At 39.2% G+C, this 18714-nt stretch overlaps 1 protein-coding gene and 1 pseudogene across 7 annotated transcripts in view; one reads left to right on the plus strand and one right to left on the minus strand.

Annotated features, from left to right (window-relative positions):
* Nucleotides 1–18714, minus strand: part of CCDC191 (coiled-coil domain containing 191) — a 90536-nt gene that overhangs the window by 12114 nt on the left and 59708 nt on the right. For 6 of the 7 annotated variants that reach the window (XM_047725090.1, XM_047725082.1, XM_047725106.1 and 3 more), the window contains 3 exons: nt 7767–7910; nt 3858–4010; nt 3168–3313 (listed from right to left, as the gene is read on the minus strand). In XM_047725090.1, the coding sequence (XP_047581046.1) occupies nt 3168–3313; nt 3858–4010; nt 7767–7910 (443 nt within the window). Of the gene's footprint in view, nt 1–3163; nt 3314–3857; nt 4011–7766; nt 7911–18714 lie in introns of those variants that run through there. The other variant, XM_047725095.1, reaches the window with a different exon arrangement.
* On the plus strand, nt 11671–11991 carry LOC125097559 (tubulin-specific chaperone A-like; annotated as a pseudogene).

Below are 18714 nucleotides of genomic sequence, written 5' to 3' on the forward strand. Positions count from 1 at the left end.
AAAGTACACATTTATTCTGTTAAAAGACTCACAGTGCACATTTAATATATTAAAGGCTCTGAGATTTCTCTAATAAGCCCCTTTAATTTTCATTAAAGAGGTGCACTTATTGTTATGAGCACTGAGTAGTGTATAGAATTGTTGAATTACTATATTGTATATCTGAAACTAACACTGCATATTAATTACACTGGAATTAAAACAATGAGGATAATAATAGTAATTGCTCAGTCATGGAGATGTCATTTATCCAGTGCCATCACATATGTGAAACCAATAGAACAGTATCTATAATATTAAAAAAAAACTACTGGTTCATGCAAGAGGAGCCGGACAAGCACACAGCTGAGCTCTCATGGCAGAACTCCACAGGAAGTACCGATGATGAGACACTTAGGTCTGGGTGACATCTTGTCCCATCAAGTATAAAATTCCAGATTTACAGATTGTAACTCTATATGTAATTATAAATTGATATATTAAGAAGTGATATAAATATGTAAGATTATACCTCATGTTCTTATTAGGATCATCTCAGTGTTACTGAAATTTTTAACCCACTGAGCCACCCAGGCGCCCCAGTGTTACTGAAATTTTTAGATGAGGCCTCACACTAATAAATGTCTCTCCTTCCTTCCCTTTCCGCCACAACTTTTCTAGATAATATTCTTTAATTCATATAACACTGAATAAGAACTTGAATATCAATTTTTAAATGTTAAAGTTCCTTTTAAAAGACCCGTGACTAAACAATAGTGTCACTCCTGCAAGAAAATGCATCCATTCATTTACGGACCGAGTATCACAGTACCTGCTCTGCACCTGTACTGGGGATTACCACCACCTGGGAACACAGCACTGAGTAAGATGAGTAAGATGCGGCACTTCTATTGTTGGGAGGGACAGAGGATAAATAAATGTATAACTTCAGACAGTCTTCAGTGCTATGAAGAAAACAGGGTGGGACAGTGGCTAGACAGGGATATGGAGACTGGGAGGTCAGGGAGGTGCACTGATCAGGTTGTGTGAAAGCTCCAAGGAAGCCACGAGGTCTGTCTGAGGAGCCATGGAGGGGTCAGCCATGGAGGACAGAGCAAAGATGGAAGCCATCAAGTCCTGGTGATGATTTTTTTTTTTTTTTTTTTTTTTAATTGAGAGAGTGAGCAAGAGAGACAGAAGACAGAGAGTGCATAAGTAGGGAGAGGGAGAAGCAGACTCCTTGCTGAGCTGGGAGCCCAATGCAGGGCTTGGCTCAATCCCAGGACCCTGGGATCACGACCTGAGCCGAAGGTAGATGCGCAACCTGAGTGAGCCAACCCTGGTGATGCTTTATATCAACTAGAAACTGGCTGAGAATTTATTTCTTGTTGAATGCATGGATTTCCATACTGATTTCCTAACTTCAAGCCCTGCATAGGACCACTATCTTACTACTGTATCTTACAGTTTACAAACAAGACTGAATTAGAAAACTGGTGAAGAAGGTGGGCTACAGGAAGAAGAGAATGGTTTGGAGTCAGAAAGCCTGATTCAGAGCCCAGGCTCCATCATTTGGTATTTGTGTACTAAATCAATCTGCTACTTGCAGCTTCCGTTTCCTTGCCTGAAATTGGAAATCCTGACACTGCTCCCCTCCTCTCTGGGGTGTGTGAACACCCTCTCTGGCTGTCCTGCGCCACACTGGGCAGCCGTCCCAGTGAATCTCTCAGTCTGTACATGGCAGCTGAGAAACAGAAAGATAATAAAGGTGGACAAATAGGATGTTTAATAACAACACTTGAACAACGACAGTAAATAAAACATAGCTATTATTTGGGGGCTAAGCATGTGCTAAGTGAGGTACCATGTTACCCTGTTTAGTCTTCTCAACAATGCTATTAGATTGGTTCTGTTGTTATCCCCATTTTACAAAAGAGGACTGGGAAGCTCTGAAGGGTTATTTGTCCAGGGTCATGCAAACAGAGTCTTAAACGTCAACCTTCAAAGGGAAGCATTTATTCAAAGGCAAGTCCTCTGAGTATCCTCACTCATTGCTTATTTTATTTTAGACCAAATTAGAATCAACTTGCTTACTGTTTTCCTGGCCCACAGATTTCAGTAACCTGTAAACAAGGGTGAATACGGTTTGCTGGTGGTGGGCACCTTAGCGGCAAGACAGGAATGCTTTTATAAAAACCAGAAAGGCACATACAAGCAAATGAAAACAAAGGAACCAAAAATTAATCTGGGTGTAGTGAGTTAGGGGTCACTTCTCCAGTTAAAGAATAATCTTCCCGCCTCAGATCTTGGAGGCATCTGCCCACCACATCATGCTCGTAAACAATGACTACTGATCATTAAAACACAGATCATTTGTTTACTCTCAAGGGAAAGTATGTAATGAAATTTATAACATTTCCATCCAAAATACTTAAAATTAGGAATCCAAGCAAAAATGTATATAAGAATAGCTTATTCCCTAAGGACACTGGCTTAAATAAAACATAACTGTATTATAAATATTAATAGGATGTATACCACGATTCCACTTCTGTAAAGTTCCAAACCAGGCAACACAAAATTATAGCCTCGAAGGCTGCATCCTTAGGTCAAAGTGAAAAGAAACCCAAGGATGTACTCATTATAAAAGTCAGGGGAGCTGTTTACCTTGGGAGGGAAGGGCAGGGCTTATAATTGGGAAGGAGCCTGTGGGGATTTCCAGGGGCCGGCAGTATCCTATTTCTTGACCTCAGTGGTGGTGACATGGGAGTCCACTTGACAGTAATTCATTAAGCTGTATCTGTATGATTTAAACACTTTTCTCTATTGGTGGTGTATTTCAGAGTAAATGTTAAAGACTGAACTTCAGAGATAAACCTGTACGACTAATAGTCAGTACACTTTGCTCAGGTGATTCATGTATTTCTCATCATTTCACCCTCTGGATGCCCCTGTGAGGCAGAGAGGGCAGGCATCCTCCTCCCCCTCATTTTAAGATGGAGACCCAGGAGTTCTAGGGGTTTCCAAAGAGTCACTGGATGAGCTGGGACTCCCCCCGCTGTCTGGTTAGCTTCAAGTACCCAGCTCTCCCAACCCTCACCTCATCCATAAGCCATATCCCAGGCATAGAATACACTGTGGAAGAGTTATGAAGTCTGAGTGAATTTCCTCAGAAATCAGAACCTCACCTGTCATGATGTTCCATTGCAATCTCGTGCTTGCTCTGGGAATCAATCTGGGCCTCCCTGACCATATTAAACCAGGCCCTGAATATCTTCTTCTGAAGAAAATGTACCCACAGTTTTTGTACTTGTTCCTCCAGATCAGTCAGGTACTGGGGATGAAGAAAGGAATAGAAGTGAGACAAATAATATCACAGACAAAGAATTAGAGCTTATTAAACAGTACAAAAGAGAACTGCAACAAATACAAAAGAACAAAGGACACTGGGGGCATAAAGAGAAAAAGATAGCATGGCAGCCAAGATAATATCCTCTGCAATGTATTAAAAAAACAATGGAGCCAGAGGTGTGGAAACAGTTCTAAGCCTGAGGGGGTAGGTTTCTAGTAAAATCACTTAAGCAATTATGGGATAAGCAACAAGAAATGAGTATAAAAGCAAAAGCTGATGTAATGTTACATTAAGTTTATAAACAGTTTATGGACACTCTGTGTGAAAAGTGTTTTACACTTAGGAAGAACTGATTTGACATTTTCATTTTCATTTCAAAGCAAGGAACTGGACCGACTATTCTATATTGTTCTTGAAAAAAAAAAAACACACACAATAGTTATGGACATCTGGATTGCACCTAATTTTCTTACATAGGATTGAGCAAAGACATGTATTTAAAGCTTCCTTCCCTGTGTAGCCTTACCTGTAGCCAGCTCCGGATAACTCTCCGAAGCAATATTTGGCAATAGAACTGATCAGCCCGGGCTGTGTTCCTAGCCAGGATTTCCTGACTATACTGGAACCAGGACAGCAGGCATTTTCTCTGTAGAGCCAAAGAGTGATGTTCTTCAGCCACCTGGACAATTTTTAAATGAGAAAAGCAATTTATTCCTTGTATGTTTAATCACTTAAGGAACTACACATCACCTTGGCAAATAATGCTATAAACTACATGTAGGCCACTATAGAGGGAATAATCTTAAGGGCATTCAGACTATGTCCTAAGAGCTCTAACTACTGACCCTACTTTATGGGGGTTTTAGATTCACATCATGCACAGCCTTGCAGCGCTGACTCCGCGAAGACCACAGTGACTGGCTGGTTATTAAGAAAATGGAATAAACCTCCAAAGCCATTATTTCACTTGCATCAAGTTTCAAAGTGTGTAGGTGATGATATTCTCAGTTTGTTCTCCTGGAGCTTGGACAGCAACTCTATAATAAACCTCTCTATTATGTACTTAACCACTGTCTAACTGAGGAAATGCCAATATTTTCAACTAGTTTTCTAGTAGGAGCTGTCACCAGCATTGAAATTTAGACATTGTCAATAAACCACGAAAACATTTGATAGGAAAATAACATGATGAATAATTTAATGTCTTACCAACTTAAAAGGTTCAGAGAGAGCATCATTCTACCAAAATAAACATGTAACTCAAAGTTTGTGAATTTTACAAGGTAACTATTGTATTCTTTTAAGAGGCAGGCAGGAAAAACCCTTCCCTCTCAATCCCATCCATACAATTGTACCTTTTTCTAAGCCTTGCCTAACCAGCCAGCACCATAAATGGGAGTGATCCAAGTGAATCTCTTGACAGTCCTACTTATTGGCCCAAATGATACCATCCAGGAGGCCATTGGGGCACTCGAAACCACTGTCTGGCCTGACTCATCCCAGTCTGGGAGCCAAAAGGCAAGGGGAGCCTCCTACGCTTCCTGCTCTTTGTCCTCTGGGAAAACAGAGAACCAGGAAGAAAAAGATTATCAAAAGGTCTCAAAGAAGTTCTGAAATGGTTTTTGGATTAAATATCCTATAGATACATGAGTTTAAGGGAAAAAATGCTAAATAAGTCTTCTGAAAAAATGTTACAAACAAGGCTGGGACTGTTTAACTGGATCTTTCTTTTTTCTTAATTTTGTTTGTATCCCTTCCTAGAAGCCAACTCAGATGGGTAAAGAAGCTACCCCTTCCTTTTACTGTGCTCCAGAACTTTTCCTTTTATTTCTTATTTTTTAACTTTCACCTAGTGGTTACCATCTACCTTAATACTCTGGTTCTGACAGTTTAATGACATGCCAGAACCGGGTTGCTTTCCTGGACTGTGTTCCCAGGTGCTGGCTACACTTTGGCTTTGTAACCAATGTGCTATGTGACTTCTAAGGCTCAGTGCCCTTATTACAAATAGAAAGAGGTGGAGAGGACTGCTAATGCTCTAAAATTCTACTACCTTGTTGTGACAGACTGAATAGTGGGCCCTCAGGGATGTACATGTCCTGATCCCTGGAACCTGTAAATATGTTACCTTATGTGGTACAAGGGATTTTGCAGATATGATTAAGTGAAAGATTATAAAATGGGGAGATTATCCTGTATGATATGCAAGAGCCCTAAATATAATCACAAGAATGCTTGTCAGAGGGAGGTGACAGGGTCAGCATTAGTGTATGTGACCTGAAAGCAGAGAGAAGAGTGATTCGAGGAGGCAGCTGAGAGCAACAGGATGCCGGTGGCCACTGGAAGGTGAAAGAGGCTCGGAAACAGATTCCACCCCCCTTGGAACCACCAGAAGGAAGGTACCCTGCTGATACTCTGACCTTGGCCCAGCAAGTCCAGTTTTAAGTTAGTAAATGTGTTATTGTAAGTTGCTAATGTTGTGGTAATTTGTTGTAACAGCAATAGGAAGCGAATGCACTTGTTATGAGCTACAACGGGGATTCCCAAAATGTGGTGCTCAGACCACTCAGAATTCCCCAGGCTACTTATTAAAAAATGCAGATTCCCTGACACACACCAGCCAGCAACTCAGACATACCAAGAATACCTGGAGGTGAAACCAGGAATGTGCATTTTTGTAAGATCTCCAGATGAACGGATAACAGGTTTTATGAACAGAAAAGTTTGGAAAGGCTGGTTTCAGATCTGTCTTCCTGTTTTTCTTTTAATTGGGTTTTTCTGTACTTAAAGCCTATAGTTGTCATTTTCAGATCAAACTCCTGTTTCCATTTTTTTATTTAAATAAAGAAATAGAAAAATTTGAATTTGGTTATTCACCCATAGATTCAATTTGTTTCAGCATTTTATACCTTTTTTGAATTTATTCAAATACTAGGACCAAAAAAGAAGAGCTGATAGGAATATAAGAATGAATCTTTCCATTCACTGTCTGCTTTTCCTTTGCGTATTAATAAATGAACCCCCCCCAATATACAAAAGCCAGATAAAACAAAACTAGAAGCATTCAGTTAGATAGCAAATGATCTTTGTAGTAGTGTACTGTAAGGAAATTTTCAGTTCAAATTTCAGATTTCATTTCCAGATTCATTCACTCAGAAGACTAGAGAGTCAGCCCTTCTCTCTCATTACAAGGAAAAAGCCACAGCAGCATAGCAATGGCTCGGGGCACAGATGGATCCTCTTGCCCTCAGGCCAGATCACCACAAATGGCCTTCCTCAGCTGGTTTGGAATACTCAGTAATTCCAGAACCATTGGTAAGGAGGCTGAGGACAAAAAATCAGGGACAGAGGAAAAAAACAATTTTGGGAAGGTAAAAAAGTATGAAAAACAGGGAGAGAACAAAGAGAATGAAGAATGAATAGGCAGGGAGCCTACGTCACGTTTCCAGAGGTATAATCTGCAGCATTACTCAATTTAGTGGGACTCATGATACTTGGTTTTCATAACCCAAAACGCTAGTTTTACTCTTCAATATTAACCTGGCCAAATGTGTAAGAAATAGTGGTCATACCTAGAATTACTGTGCTTATTTTTAAACAATTCTAAAAATAACATCTCATCTATTTTGAGCTCCTGATCATTTAGTTTAGAATGCCCTGCCCTATGCACTGGGTAAGTTTGAAGCTTACTATCAAGTAACACTTGATTTTATATATCTCTGTGTGGCAGAGGAGGTTATGGTTCCCTATAATAGGATTACAGATCCCTACTCTATGTATGTGATTTCATAATGCCTCTCAATGAAGTAGATGGAATTTTTCCTCCCCTTAATGACCTTGAGTTTGTCTCTATGATTTGCTTCGGCCAATGAAATGTTAGTGGACCGGATACAAGGAGAGGTGTGGTGTGGGCTGTTTACGTCATTGGGCTTAGTTGTTGCACAGTAGACATTTGCCAGGTGAAAAGCACGGCCTGAATTACTGCTGAAGCCAGAAAGAGGCTGTGGAGAGACCTGAATGTAATCCACAGCTGGCCCACAGACGTGTGAGTAAGAAACAAATGTCTAAATTGCAAACCACTGATTTTTGAGGGCGTTATGCAGCTTTATTGAAACAGAAACCTAATACTTTATGGTAATTATTTCCTCTTTATGAGAAACATGGCTAAAATTGAGAGGCCTCTATTCATCTTACTTTGAAAAAGTCTTTAATAAAAAATCTACTCATTTTGTTTCCAACCTATGCAATTATAGAAATCTTTCTCTGTCTTGGAAGACCAAATCTGAACTCTTATCCAAAACAAAGAATTACATACACTTGGTTAGCTTTTATTTTTAGCTTTTAAATCACCAAGCAGCCCTCAATTTGAATTGGGTGTTTATTCCATTTGAAAAGTCCATTTTGTAATTTTGGGAGGAAGTGTGTGACACCATACCTGGATGTTTTGCTTGTTTTGCAGTCTCAATCTCTTCCAAGGTTCCAGGCCTTTTCTCCTTAGCAACATCCTTTCATAATGTTCTTTGGCTACTGCTTCCAGCTGCTGGTTCCTCTTAATTCTCTTCTGCTTCTCTAGTTCTTTCTGGGAAAAATTAAAAAGTGAAAATGCTGAGAAAGGACCAAGATGGTGACATAGGAGGTCCTGGACTTCCTTCTGGCCTTGGATGCATTCAATGTATAGCTACATACAGAGCATTTCCCTCTGTTAGAAATATAGAAACTAGCTGAGTGACTCTTCCCTATCAGGTGAATGAGAAAAGCACCCATTATCAAATTGGGTAGGAAGGACTGAAACACGCTTCTGACATAAACCCCATCCCTGGCACAGCACCATACAACAGGGAGAGAACTCCCAACTTGGAGCTTCTCTCTGAGGAATGAAGGGTTTGGACTGCATATCTGGCACTTCATCTTTTAAAACAACTACTCAGGAAAAGGGCCATAAAATGACTGCCTCTGAAAGCCACTGGGGCTTGGGTCCATGAGATACACAAAACGACAGGAAACAAAGAAACGGTTCTTAATGGATGTGTGCGCACTTCCTATCCCCTTAGGGTTCAGCCCTGAAAGAGCAGACAAACATGCTCATCTCCCAGTCGCTCTGAAAGCAGTTGGACCGTAGAGTAAGCTAATGCCTGAGGGTCCAGCTTCTAATTTAGCACACATTTAGGGGTTGGTTGTGGTCCTCCCCAAAGGAAGTGCCCTATAGACTCTTATTCTGCCTTCTCCCTCTAGCTCACTCCAATAAAACCAAACAACCAGCACCTCTCTGGAAGGAGCTTGGACACAATCTGGTGACCCAACATTTATGATTACCACTTGAGGGATGGGACCCTGGTTTGCTTGGCTCGGAAAGCCAGTGGAGCTTACATTTACAAGTTCTACAGGACCGTAACAAAGAAGTAATTTTTAAATGGGTGTAGGAGCACCCTTCTCCCCTTGTGGGCTCAGTGCAGAGGGAGCAGGCAAAACACATCTCATAGTTTCTCCCTGAAAGGGGCTTAGTTACCCTACATTCCCAGCTGCTACTTGAGGGTACAGTGTTGTTGTTGTTGTTGTTGTTGTTTTTTAATATATTTTTTCTTCTTTTCCTTTATTAATTATTTTTATTAACATATAATGTATTATTTGCCCCAGGGGTACAGGTCTGTGAATTGTCAGGTTTACACATTTCACAGGAGGGTACGGTTTTTTAATCAGCTTGGATCTAGGTGCTGACTGAGATTTTCCCCTTTGGGACATGGATAAGTATTGGTACAGCTCAACTACTGGGCGCTAAGAACAAAGACAACAGATTGGATGATCACAAAGTTTTGAGAGACAGTCAAGAACCTGGGTGAGGCTGACTGACAAGATTCATCTCCCACAAGAGACTGTTCTGTCAAGACTATGAGAGATGGCTACTTTATTTCATGTGCAGAAATCAACAGGAAGAGTCAAGAAAAGTAGAGAAACGGGAATATCTTCCAATGAAAAGAACAAGATGAATCTCTAGAAATCAATCTTAATGAAATAAATGATTTACTCAATAGACAATTCAAAAGAGTGATCATAAAAAAATGCCCACTGAGTAATGCATGAACAAAGAATTTCACCAAAGAGATACAAAATATATATTAAAAAACCCCCAAACATAAATCATATAGCTGAAGAATACAGTAACTGAACTGAAAAATTTGATAAAGGGTTCAACATCAGGCTATATCCGCAGAAGAAAGGATAAGCCAATTTAAAGACAGAGCAGAGAATTCATCCAATCAGGGGAAAAAGAAAAAAACAATGAAGATAGAATAATGGACTGACAGGACATCATCAAGGGTAGAAATATATGCATTACAGGGGTTCTAGAAGAAAGGAGGGGGCAGAAAGCTTATTTAGAGAAATGCTGAAAAATTCCCTGGGGAAAGAAAGAGACATCCGTATCCAGGAAGCCCAAAGAATAGCAAACAATATACATCTAAAGAGGGACACACCAAGACAATTAAACTGTTAAAAGTTAAAGAAAAGTAGAGTATCAGCAAGAGAAAAGCAACTTGTTACATACAAGAGCACTCCCATAAGACAATCAACAAGTTTTTTAGCAGAAACCTTGCAGGACAAAGGGAGTGGGATGATATATTCAAAGTGCTAGAAGAAAAAACCAGCCAAACAAGAATAGTCTGCCCAGCAAAGATGTCCTTCACAATTGAAGGAGAAATAAAAGAATTTTCCAGACAAACCAAAGCAAAATAAATTCACTACCACTAGACCAGCCTTACTTAAATCCCAACACTGAAAAAGACTAGTTCAAGGGGCAACTGGGTAGCTCAATTGGTTAGGTATCCAACTCTTGGTTTTGCCTCAGGTCATGATCTCAGAGTCCTGAGATCCAGCCCTGCATCAGGATCTCTGCTCATCCGGAGTCTGCTTCCCTGCCCCCTCTCTCTATGTCCCCTCCCCACTAGTGTACTCTCTCTCTCTCTCAATCTCAAATAAATAAATAAAATAAATCTTTTTTTTTAAAAAAGGGCTCTAAGTTGAAGTGAAGGACACTAGTTAGTAACATAAAAACATATGAAACTGTAAAATTCACTGGTAAAGGTATATATATAAAAATAGTTTAATAGAAAATAATATGGTAATGATGGTAGGTGAATCTCTTATAACTCTAGTATAAAGGTTAAAAGACAAAAGTATTAAAAATAGCTATAATAATAATTTGTTAATGGATGAACACTATAAAAGATGTAAATTGTGGGGTGCCTGGGTGCTCCAGTCAGTTGAACATCTGACTCTTGGTTTTAGCTCAGGTTGTGGTCTCAGTGTTGTGAGTTCAAGTCCCACACCGGGCTCTACACTCAGCATGGAGTCTGCTTCAGATTCTCTCTTACCCCCTCTGCCCCTCCCACTCATGCTCTCTCTCTAAAATAAATAAATAAAATCTTAAAAAAAAAGGTTGTAAATTGTGACATCAAATACAAACTTTGGGAGCAGGAGTATAAAAATGTAGAGGTTTTGCATACATTTGAAGTTATAGCTTAAAACAGACTGTTAAAACTACAAGATGTCTTATGCAAGCTTCATGCAACCACAAAGCATAAGCCTATAGTAAATAAATAAAAAAGATTAAGAGAAAGGAATCAAAGCATAACACTACAGAGAGTCATTAAATTACAAAGGAAGAAAGCAAGAGAGGAAGAAAGGAATAAAGGAACTATAAAAGAGCTAGAAAACAGTTAGCAAAATGGCAATCATAAGCCACGCCTATCAATATTTTAAATGCACACAGACTACGTTCTCCAGTGAAAAGCCATACATACAGTGGCTGAATGGATGAAAAAAATCAGGACCCAAACTGCTGCCTATGAGTGGCTCATTTCAACTTTAAGGACACACAGAGACTGAAAGTGAAGTGATAGAAAAGAGATACTCCATGCAAACAGAAGCCAAAAGACAGCAGGAGTAGTAGCCTTATATCAGATAAAACAGACGTTAAGCCAAAGACTGTAATAAGAGATTTTAAAAAAGGTCATTTGGGGCGCCTGGGTGGCTCAGTGGGTTAAAGACTCTGCCTTCAGCTCAGGTCATGATCCCAGGGTCCTGGGATCGAGCCCCACATCGGGCTCTCTGCTCTGCAGGGAGCCTGCTTCCTCTTCTCTCTCTCTCTCTCTGCCTGCCTCTCTGCCTACTTGTGATCTCTGTCAAATAAATAAATGAAATCTTAAAAAAAAAAAAAGTCATTATACCATGACAAAAGGGTCAGTTCATCAAGAGCATATAACAATTATAAATATTTATACACCCGTCTTCCTCCACGGTTCCCTTGGTTCTCCACCCCTCCTTCCCATGGTGCTCAGTGGATCATGGTCAATCCTCCAGTGAGGTAGATCAAGATCAAAGCTGGCATGGCGAAGTGATTGGTCAAAGAAAAAATTATGCATGAAACAGAAGCAAAAGAAGAAAAGATTGGAAAAAAAAAAAAAAGAAAGCTGATGGTGAAAATCATTCAATTAAAAAGCAGGAGAGATCCTATAAGAGTCCTAGATAATGATCCCAGATTGCTAGCACAGGTTGGAAGCTGCATATACTGATCTGCAGTTAGTAGAGAGTGGAAAAGACTTGCAAGAAGCTGAGGACTAAAAGGAGTGTGTTTAGTATTAGATTTAGTGAAGTTAGAAGCCTGAAGTTTTCTGTGTAGGGTGTTTTTTGCATTAAATCTTGGGATCCATTCCACGATTAATTATTTTTGACCATTGCTGTGTGTAGTAGTATGAGAATGTGCTTCTTTTTACTCAGTTGCGTATATTTTTCTTTGCCTAATTTCATGTATCAAATGAGTTCATCTAATAAAAAAAATTTATTCACCCAATTTTTAATTAATTTTTTATTTTTTCAGTATAACAGTATTCATTATTTTTGCACCACACCCAGTGCTCCATGCAATCCGTGCCCTCTACAATACCCACCACCTGGTGCCCCCAACCTCCCACCCCCCACCCCTTCAAAATTCTCAGATCGTTTTTCAGAGTCCATAGTCTCTCATGGTTCACCTCCCCTTCCAATTTCCCTCAACTCCCTTCTCCTCTCCATCTCCCCTTGTCCTCCATGCTATTTGTTATGCTCCACAAATAAGTGAAACCATATGATAATTGACTCTCTCTGCTTGACTTATTTCACTCAGCATAATCTCTTCCAGTCCCGTCCATGTTGCTACAAAACTTGGGTATTCATCCTTTCTTTTTTCTTTTACTTTTTTTTTTTTTACACTTTATAAACATATATTTTTATCCCCAGGGGTACAGGTCTGTGAATCGCCAGGTTTACACACTTCACAGCACTCACCATAGCACATACCCTCCCCAATATCCATAACCCCACCCCCCTCTCCCAACCCCCTCCCCCCATCAACCCTCAGTTTGTTTTGTGAGATTAAGAGTCATTTATGGTTTGTCTCCCTCCCAATCCCATCTTGTTTCATTTACTCTTCTCCTACCCCCTCAACCCTATGCACCCAATTTTTGAATCACCCAAATACATAAAGCAAATACTAACATTCTGAGGGGAGATCTAGAGAGCAGTACAGTAATAGTAGGAAACCTAAATAACCCACTTTAAACAAATGGATAGATCACATTGACAGAAAATCACTATGGAAACACTGGACTTAAATTATATGCTTGACCAGATGGACCGAAGAGACATATGCAGAACATTTCATTCAACAACAGCAGAATAATGCATTTTTCTCAAGGGTACAGGGAATATTCTCCAGGATAGATCGTATGTTATATGACACAAAACAAATCTTAATAAATTGAAAAAAACTGGTATCATATCAAGCATCTTTTCCAACCACGATGTTATGAAATTAAAAATCAATTACAAAAGGAAAACTGGAAAACACACAAATACATGAAGATTAAACAACATGCTTTACAAACAACCAATGAGTCAAAGAAGAAATCAAAAGGGAAATCAAAAAACATGTCCAGGCAAAGGAAAATGTAAACAAAATAAACCAAAACTTATGAGATGCAGCAAAAGCAGTTTTAAGAGGGAAGTTTATAGCAGTTAACACTTAGATTAGAATAAACAAAAGATCTCAAACAGCTTAACTATACATCTCAACAAACTAGAAGAAGAAATAACTATGCCCAAAGTTAGCAGAAGGGTGAAAGAAAGATCAGTGCAGAAATAAATGAAATAGAGACTAGAAAAACAATAGAAAAGATCAAAGAAACTAAGAGATGTCTATTTTAAAAGATAAAACAGACAAACCTGTGGCTAGACTAAGAAAAAATGGAGAGACTTAAATAAAATCAGAAATGAAAGAGAAAACACAGAAATAGTAAGGATCATAACAAACTACTATGAACAATTATATACCAACAACTTAAATAACCTACAAATGGATAAATTCCTAAAAACATACAACTTTTACTAAGACTGAATCATGAAGAATTAGAAAATCTGAACAGACGGATTACTAGCGAAGAGACTGAATAAGTAATCAAAATCCTTCCGACAAAGAGAAGTCCAAAACCAGAAAGTGCGCCACTGGTAAATTCCACCAAGTATTTTACGAATGAATACCAATCCTTCTTAAACTCTTCCAAAAAGTGTGAGAGAAGAGAACACTTCCCTAAGTCATTTTACAAGGCCAATATTTCCCTGACACCAAAGCCAGACAAGTACTCAAGAAAATTATAGGCCAGTATCCCTGATGAACATAAAATCTCAACAAAATATCAGCAAATCGAATTAAACAGTGCATTAAAAGTATCACACATTATGATCAAGTGGGATTTATTCCAGGGATGCAGGGATGGTTCAACATCCACAAATCACTCACTGTGATACTCCCATGTTACAAAATGAAGGATAAAAATCCTATGATCATCTCAATACATGCAGAAAACGTATCTGACACAATTCAACACCCTTTTATGATAAAACCTCTCCACAAATTGGGTACAGAAGGAACGTATCTCAACATAATAAAGACCATACTTGAGAAGCTCACAGCTAACGTCACACCCAACACTGAAAAGCTTCTCCTCTACTATTATGAACAAGACAAGGATGCCCACTCTCATCAATTTTATTCAAAATAGTGTTGGAAGTGTCAGAGCAATTAGGCAAGAAAAATAAATAAAGACATCCAAATTAGGAAAGAAGTAAAATTATCTCTCTCTGCAGATGACATGGTATTATATATCAAAAATCCTAAAGACTCCACCAGAAACTATAAAAGAAATTGAAGAAGACACAAATGTTCTATATGGGTAGATTTTTTTTTCTTCTTCTGTGATTTGTCCTGCATAACCAGCCACCAAGATCTGCACATACGTAGGCAGGCTAAGGAATGTTGTTTGTGAGACTTGTGATGTGTGAATAACGATGGGAGCCTGGTTGTTGAAATACATTTCCTGGTCTCTAGGTCAGAACTGGCCCTTCTGTTCTGGATGTCAAGATCTCTAAATCTTGTCTCACGTCCCCTCCTGCTCCAGGCCGCACTGGCTCCCTAGAATGGAATCCGGGAGGGGAAGCAGACGCACATAGCCCAGGCTTCTTCCCTTCTATTACCTTCATCTATGTGTAGATTTCTTTCCTCTTCTGTTTCTATTAGGTTTCTATAATAACAATAATAAAGTTTTCTTTTCTTTTTCACAAACCAAAACACAGCTGTTGTGAATCTTTTCACAGAACAATAAATAAATGGAAAGATCCACTGTCTTCATGGATTGGATGAATTAATATTGTTAAAATGTCCATACTACCCAAAGCAATTTATAGATTCATTGTAATCCCTATCAAAATTCCAATGGTATTTTTCATAGAAATTAAAAAAAAAATCCTAAAATTTGTATGGGACCATGAAAAATCTTGAATAGCCAAAGCAGTTTTGAGAAAGAAGAACAAAGCTGGAGGCATCATATTTCTTTTCTTTTTTTTTTTTTTTAAAGATTTTATTTATATATTTGACAGAGAGAGAGATCACAAGTAGGCAGAGAGGCAGAGAGAGAGGGGGAAGCAGGCTCCCTCTTGAGCAGAAAGCCCGATGCGGGACTCGATCCCAGGACCCTGAGATCATGACCTGAGCTGAAGGCAGAGGCTTAACCCACTGAGCCACCCAGGCGCCCCTGGAGGCATCATATTTCTTAATTTCAAACTATATCACAAAGCTACAGTAAGTAAAACAGTATGGTATTGGCATTAAAAAAAAAAGACACATAGATTAATGGAATAGGATAGAGAGCCCAGAAATAAACCCATGCATATATGGTCAATTAATTTTCAAAAGGAGCCAAGAATATACAAAGGGGGAAAGTCTGTTCAATAAACGGTGCTGGGAAAACTGGATAGCCTCCTGCAAAATAATAAAACTGGACCTTTATCTAACACCATCCATAAAAATCAACTAAAAATGGATGAAAGACTTCAGTGGAAGACCTGAAACTAAAACTCTTGGAAGAAAACACAGTAGGTAAGCTCCTTGACACTGGACTTGGGAGATGAGCTTTTGTACTGAACACCTTAAAACAAAGGCAACAAAAGCAAGAATAAACAAGTGGGATTATATCAATCTAAAAAGCTTCTGTAGGGGCGCCTGGGTGGCTCAGTGGGTTAAGCCGCTGCCTTTGGCTCAGGTCATGATCTCAGGGTCCTGGGATCGAGCCCCGCATCGGGCTCTCTGCTCAGCAGGGAGCCTGCTTCCTCCTCTCTCTCTGCCTGCCTCTCTGCCTGCTTGTGATCTCTCTGTCAAATAAATAAATAAAATCTTTAAAAAAAAAATAAAAAAATAAAAAGCTTCTGTAGAGCAAAGGAAACCATAAACAAAATGAAAAGGTAATCTATGGAATGGAACAAAATATTTGCAAACCAGATTTCTGATAAAGGGTTAATACCAAAAATTTACAAGGAACCCATACAACTCAAAAGCAAAACCCCCCCAAATAACCCATCTAAAAAATGGGTAAAGAACCTGAATAGATAGATGTTTTTCCAAAGAAGACATACAAATGGTCAATAGGTTATATGAAAAGCTACTCAAATATCACTAATCATCAGGGAAATACAAATCAAAACCACAATGAGGTATCTATCACCTCACAACTGTTAAAATGGCTATTACCAAATTCCTAGAAACAGAGAAGAGAATGTGGTTGCAATTGGGGGATGGGGAGGAATAGGGAGAGCCTGGAAAAGGGGTACAGACTTTTAGTTGTGAGATGAATGTAGTCTGAGGACCTAAAGTGTAACATGGTGACTGTAGTTTTTAATACACTATTTTATAATTGAAATTAACTGAGAGAACTTAAGTGTACACATACACACACACACACACACACACACACGGCAGGTAAATATATAAGGTGACAGCTGTGTTAACCCAACTGTGAGAATCCTTTTACAATGTTTAAGTACAACAAATCATCCTGTTGGACATTTTAAGTACCTTACAATTTTGTAAATTATACCTCAGCAAAACTGAAAAAATAAGTAAAAATGCCATGACCAAAACACTAATGAAATTTCATTTCAACAAATAGGTAATTAATTTAATTTGAAAGTATAACCACTAAACCATGTGCTAATCATGGTACCAGAACACTGGAGCATTAAAGGAAACAATTCTGCCAAGCAGCTGAGGAAAAGGTGGTCATGAGTACTACAAGAATCAGTACTATGCATGGTCTTAGACATATTCAGCGTTGTTCACAGATTATTTGTATCTTACTATGTTACTAAAAAGTAAAGTATTTAGTTAGGACAGCAATCAATATTTCTCCCTCATTATTATGAGAAACCTAGCAATACAGCGCCTTCATTTAGATTACAGGGTAGAGAGATACATGTAAATAACCCTAAAGATACTCCACACTGCATTAAAAGCCTAGAATAATATTCTTTTTTTTTTTTTTTAAAGATTTTATTTATTTATTTGACAGAGAGAGATCACAAGTAGACGGAGAGGAAGGCAGAGAGAGAGAGAGAGAGAGAGGGAAGCAGGCTTCTCGCTGAGCAGAGAGCCCGACGTGGGACTCGATCCCAGGACCCTGAGATCATGACCTGAGCCGAAGGCAGCGGCTTAACCCACTGAGCCACCCAGGCGCCCTAGAATAATATTCTTACACTGCACTCTTTTTAAAAGGGATGCCTGGGTGGCTCAGTTGGTTGAGTGGCTGCCTTCGGCTCGGGTTGTGATCCCAGCGTCCTGGGATCGAGTCCCACATCGGGCTCCCTGCTCGGCAGGGAGCCTGCTTCTCCCTCTGCCTCTGCCTGCCATTCTGTCTGCCTATGCTTGCTCTCTCTCCCTCTCTCTCTCTGACAAATAAATAAAATCTTAAAAAAAAAAAAAAAAAGAAAAAAAAAGTGATGAACAAGTAAGTCCAGAAAAAAGTTAAAAGTATTTGATGATCATTTGGCAGTGAGAAAGAGTAACCATATCTGGTAATACCCTGAGGAAAGACTTCCCTTGCTTCTCAAAGAAGAACGCACCCCTTGAGGGGCTGATGGAGAAAGATGACAGAAGTGTAATGTTTACTGTATTTTTCTATTTTTAATAAAAATAGGCTATAATAAAAATGAGAAAAATAAAACTACCTAAAAATGGTGAGTGGTAGCAAGTGATATCCCTTACAAAAGTCATAAGAGAAAAGTAAAGACTGCAGACTGTCTTCACAATAGTTGTCATTTACATAATATAAATACAAAAACATTTCATTTAAGTCCCCCCCCCCCAATTTCACTTCAGGAAAAGTGTGGTGAATTGGCTGAATCTTACAAGCTACCTAATTGTGGAGTCTTCTGTGAGAAAAAAAATGAGAGCATGCACCAGAACATTTTCACTATGGAAGGGAGATTTGCCTGATCTTCTTTTTTTTTTTTTTTTTTTTTTCTTTTTTTAAAGATTTTATTTATTTGAGAGAGAGGCAGTGAGAGAGAGCATGAGCGAGGAGAAGGTCAGAGAGAGAAGCAGACTCCCCATGGAGATGGGAGCCCTTTGCGGGACTCGATCCCGGGACTCCCAGGATCATGCCCTGAGCCGAAGGCAGTCGTCCAACCAACTGAGCCACCCAGGCGTCCCTTGCCTGATCTTCTAATCCAAACTACCTGTTTCAGTACAAATTCCTCAAAATGAAATGTCCACATACTCTGAAATACTAATCCCAAATTATCTTTATAATCTTGACTTCAGACATCTGAAATGTTGAACTGGATGGCCAGAAATAAAAACTATTTACAGGAATTTTCTTAGGAGTAACAAGTAACAGCGGAGGGTTATGTGGTGGGTGAAAACAGAAAGTAGCCATTTTCACATCCATGAAATGCTCCTGTAGCACTAGACAGCAGTTATGACTTACAGACAGGAATCTAACACGGACAATAAGCCTTTGGAGAAA

The sequence above is a fragment of the Lutra lutra genome, chromosome 1 (genome assembly GCF_902655055.1).
Source record: "Lutra lutra chromosome 1, mLutLut1.2, whole genome shotgun sequence".
NCBI lineage: Eukaryota > Metazoa > Chordata > Mammalia > Carnivora > Mustelidae > Lutra > Lutra lutra.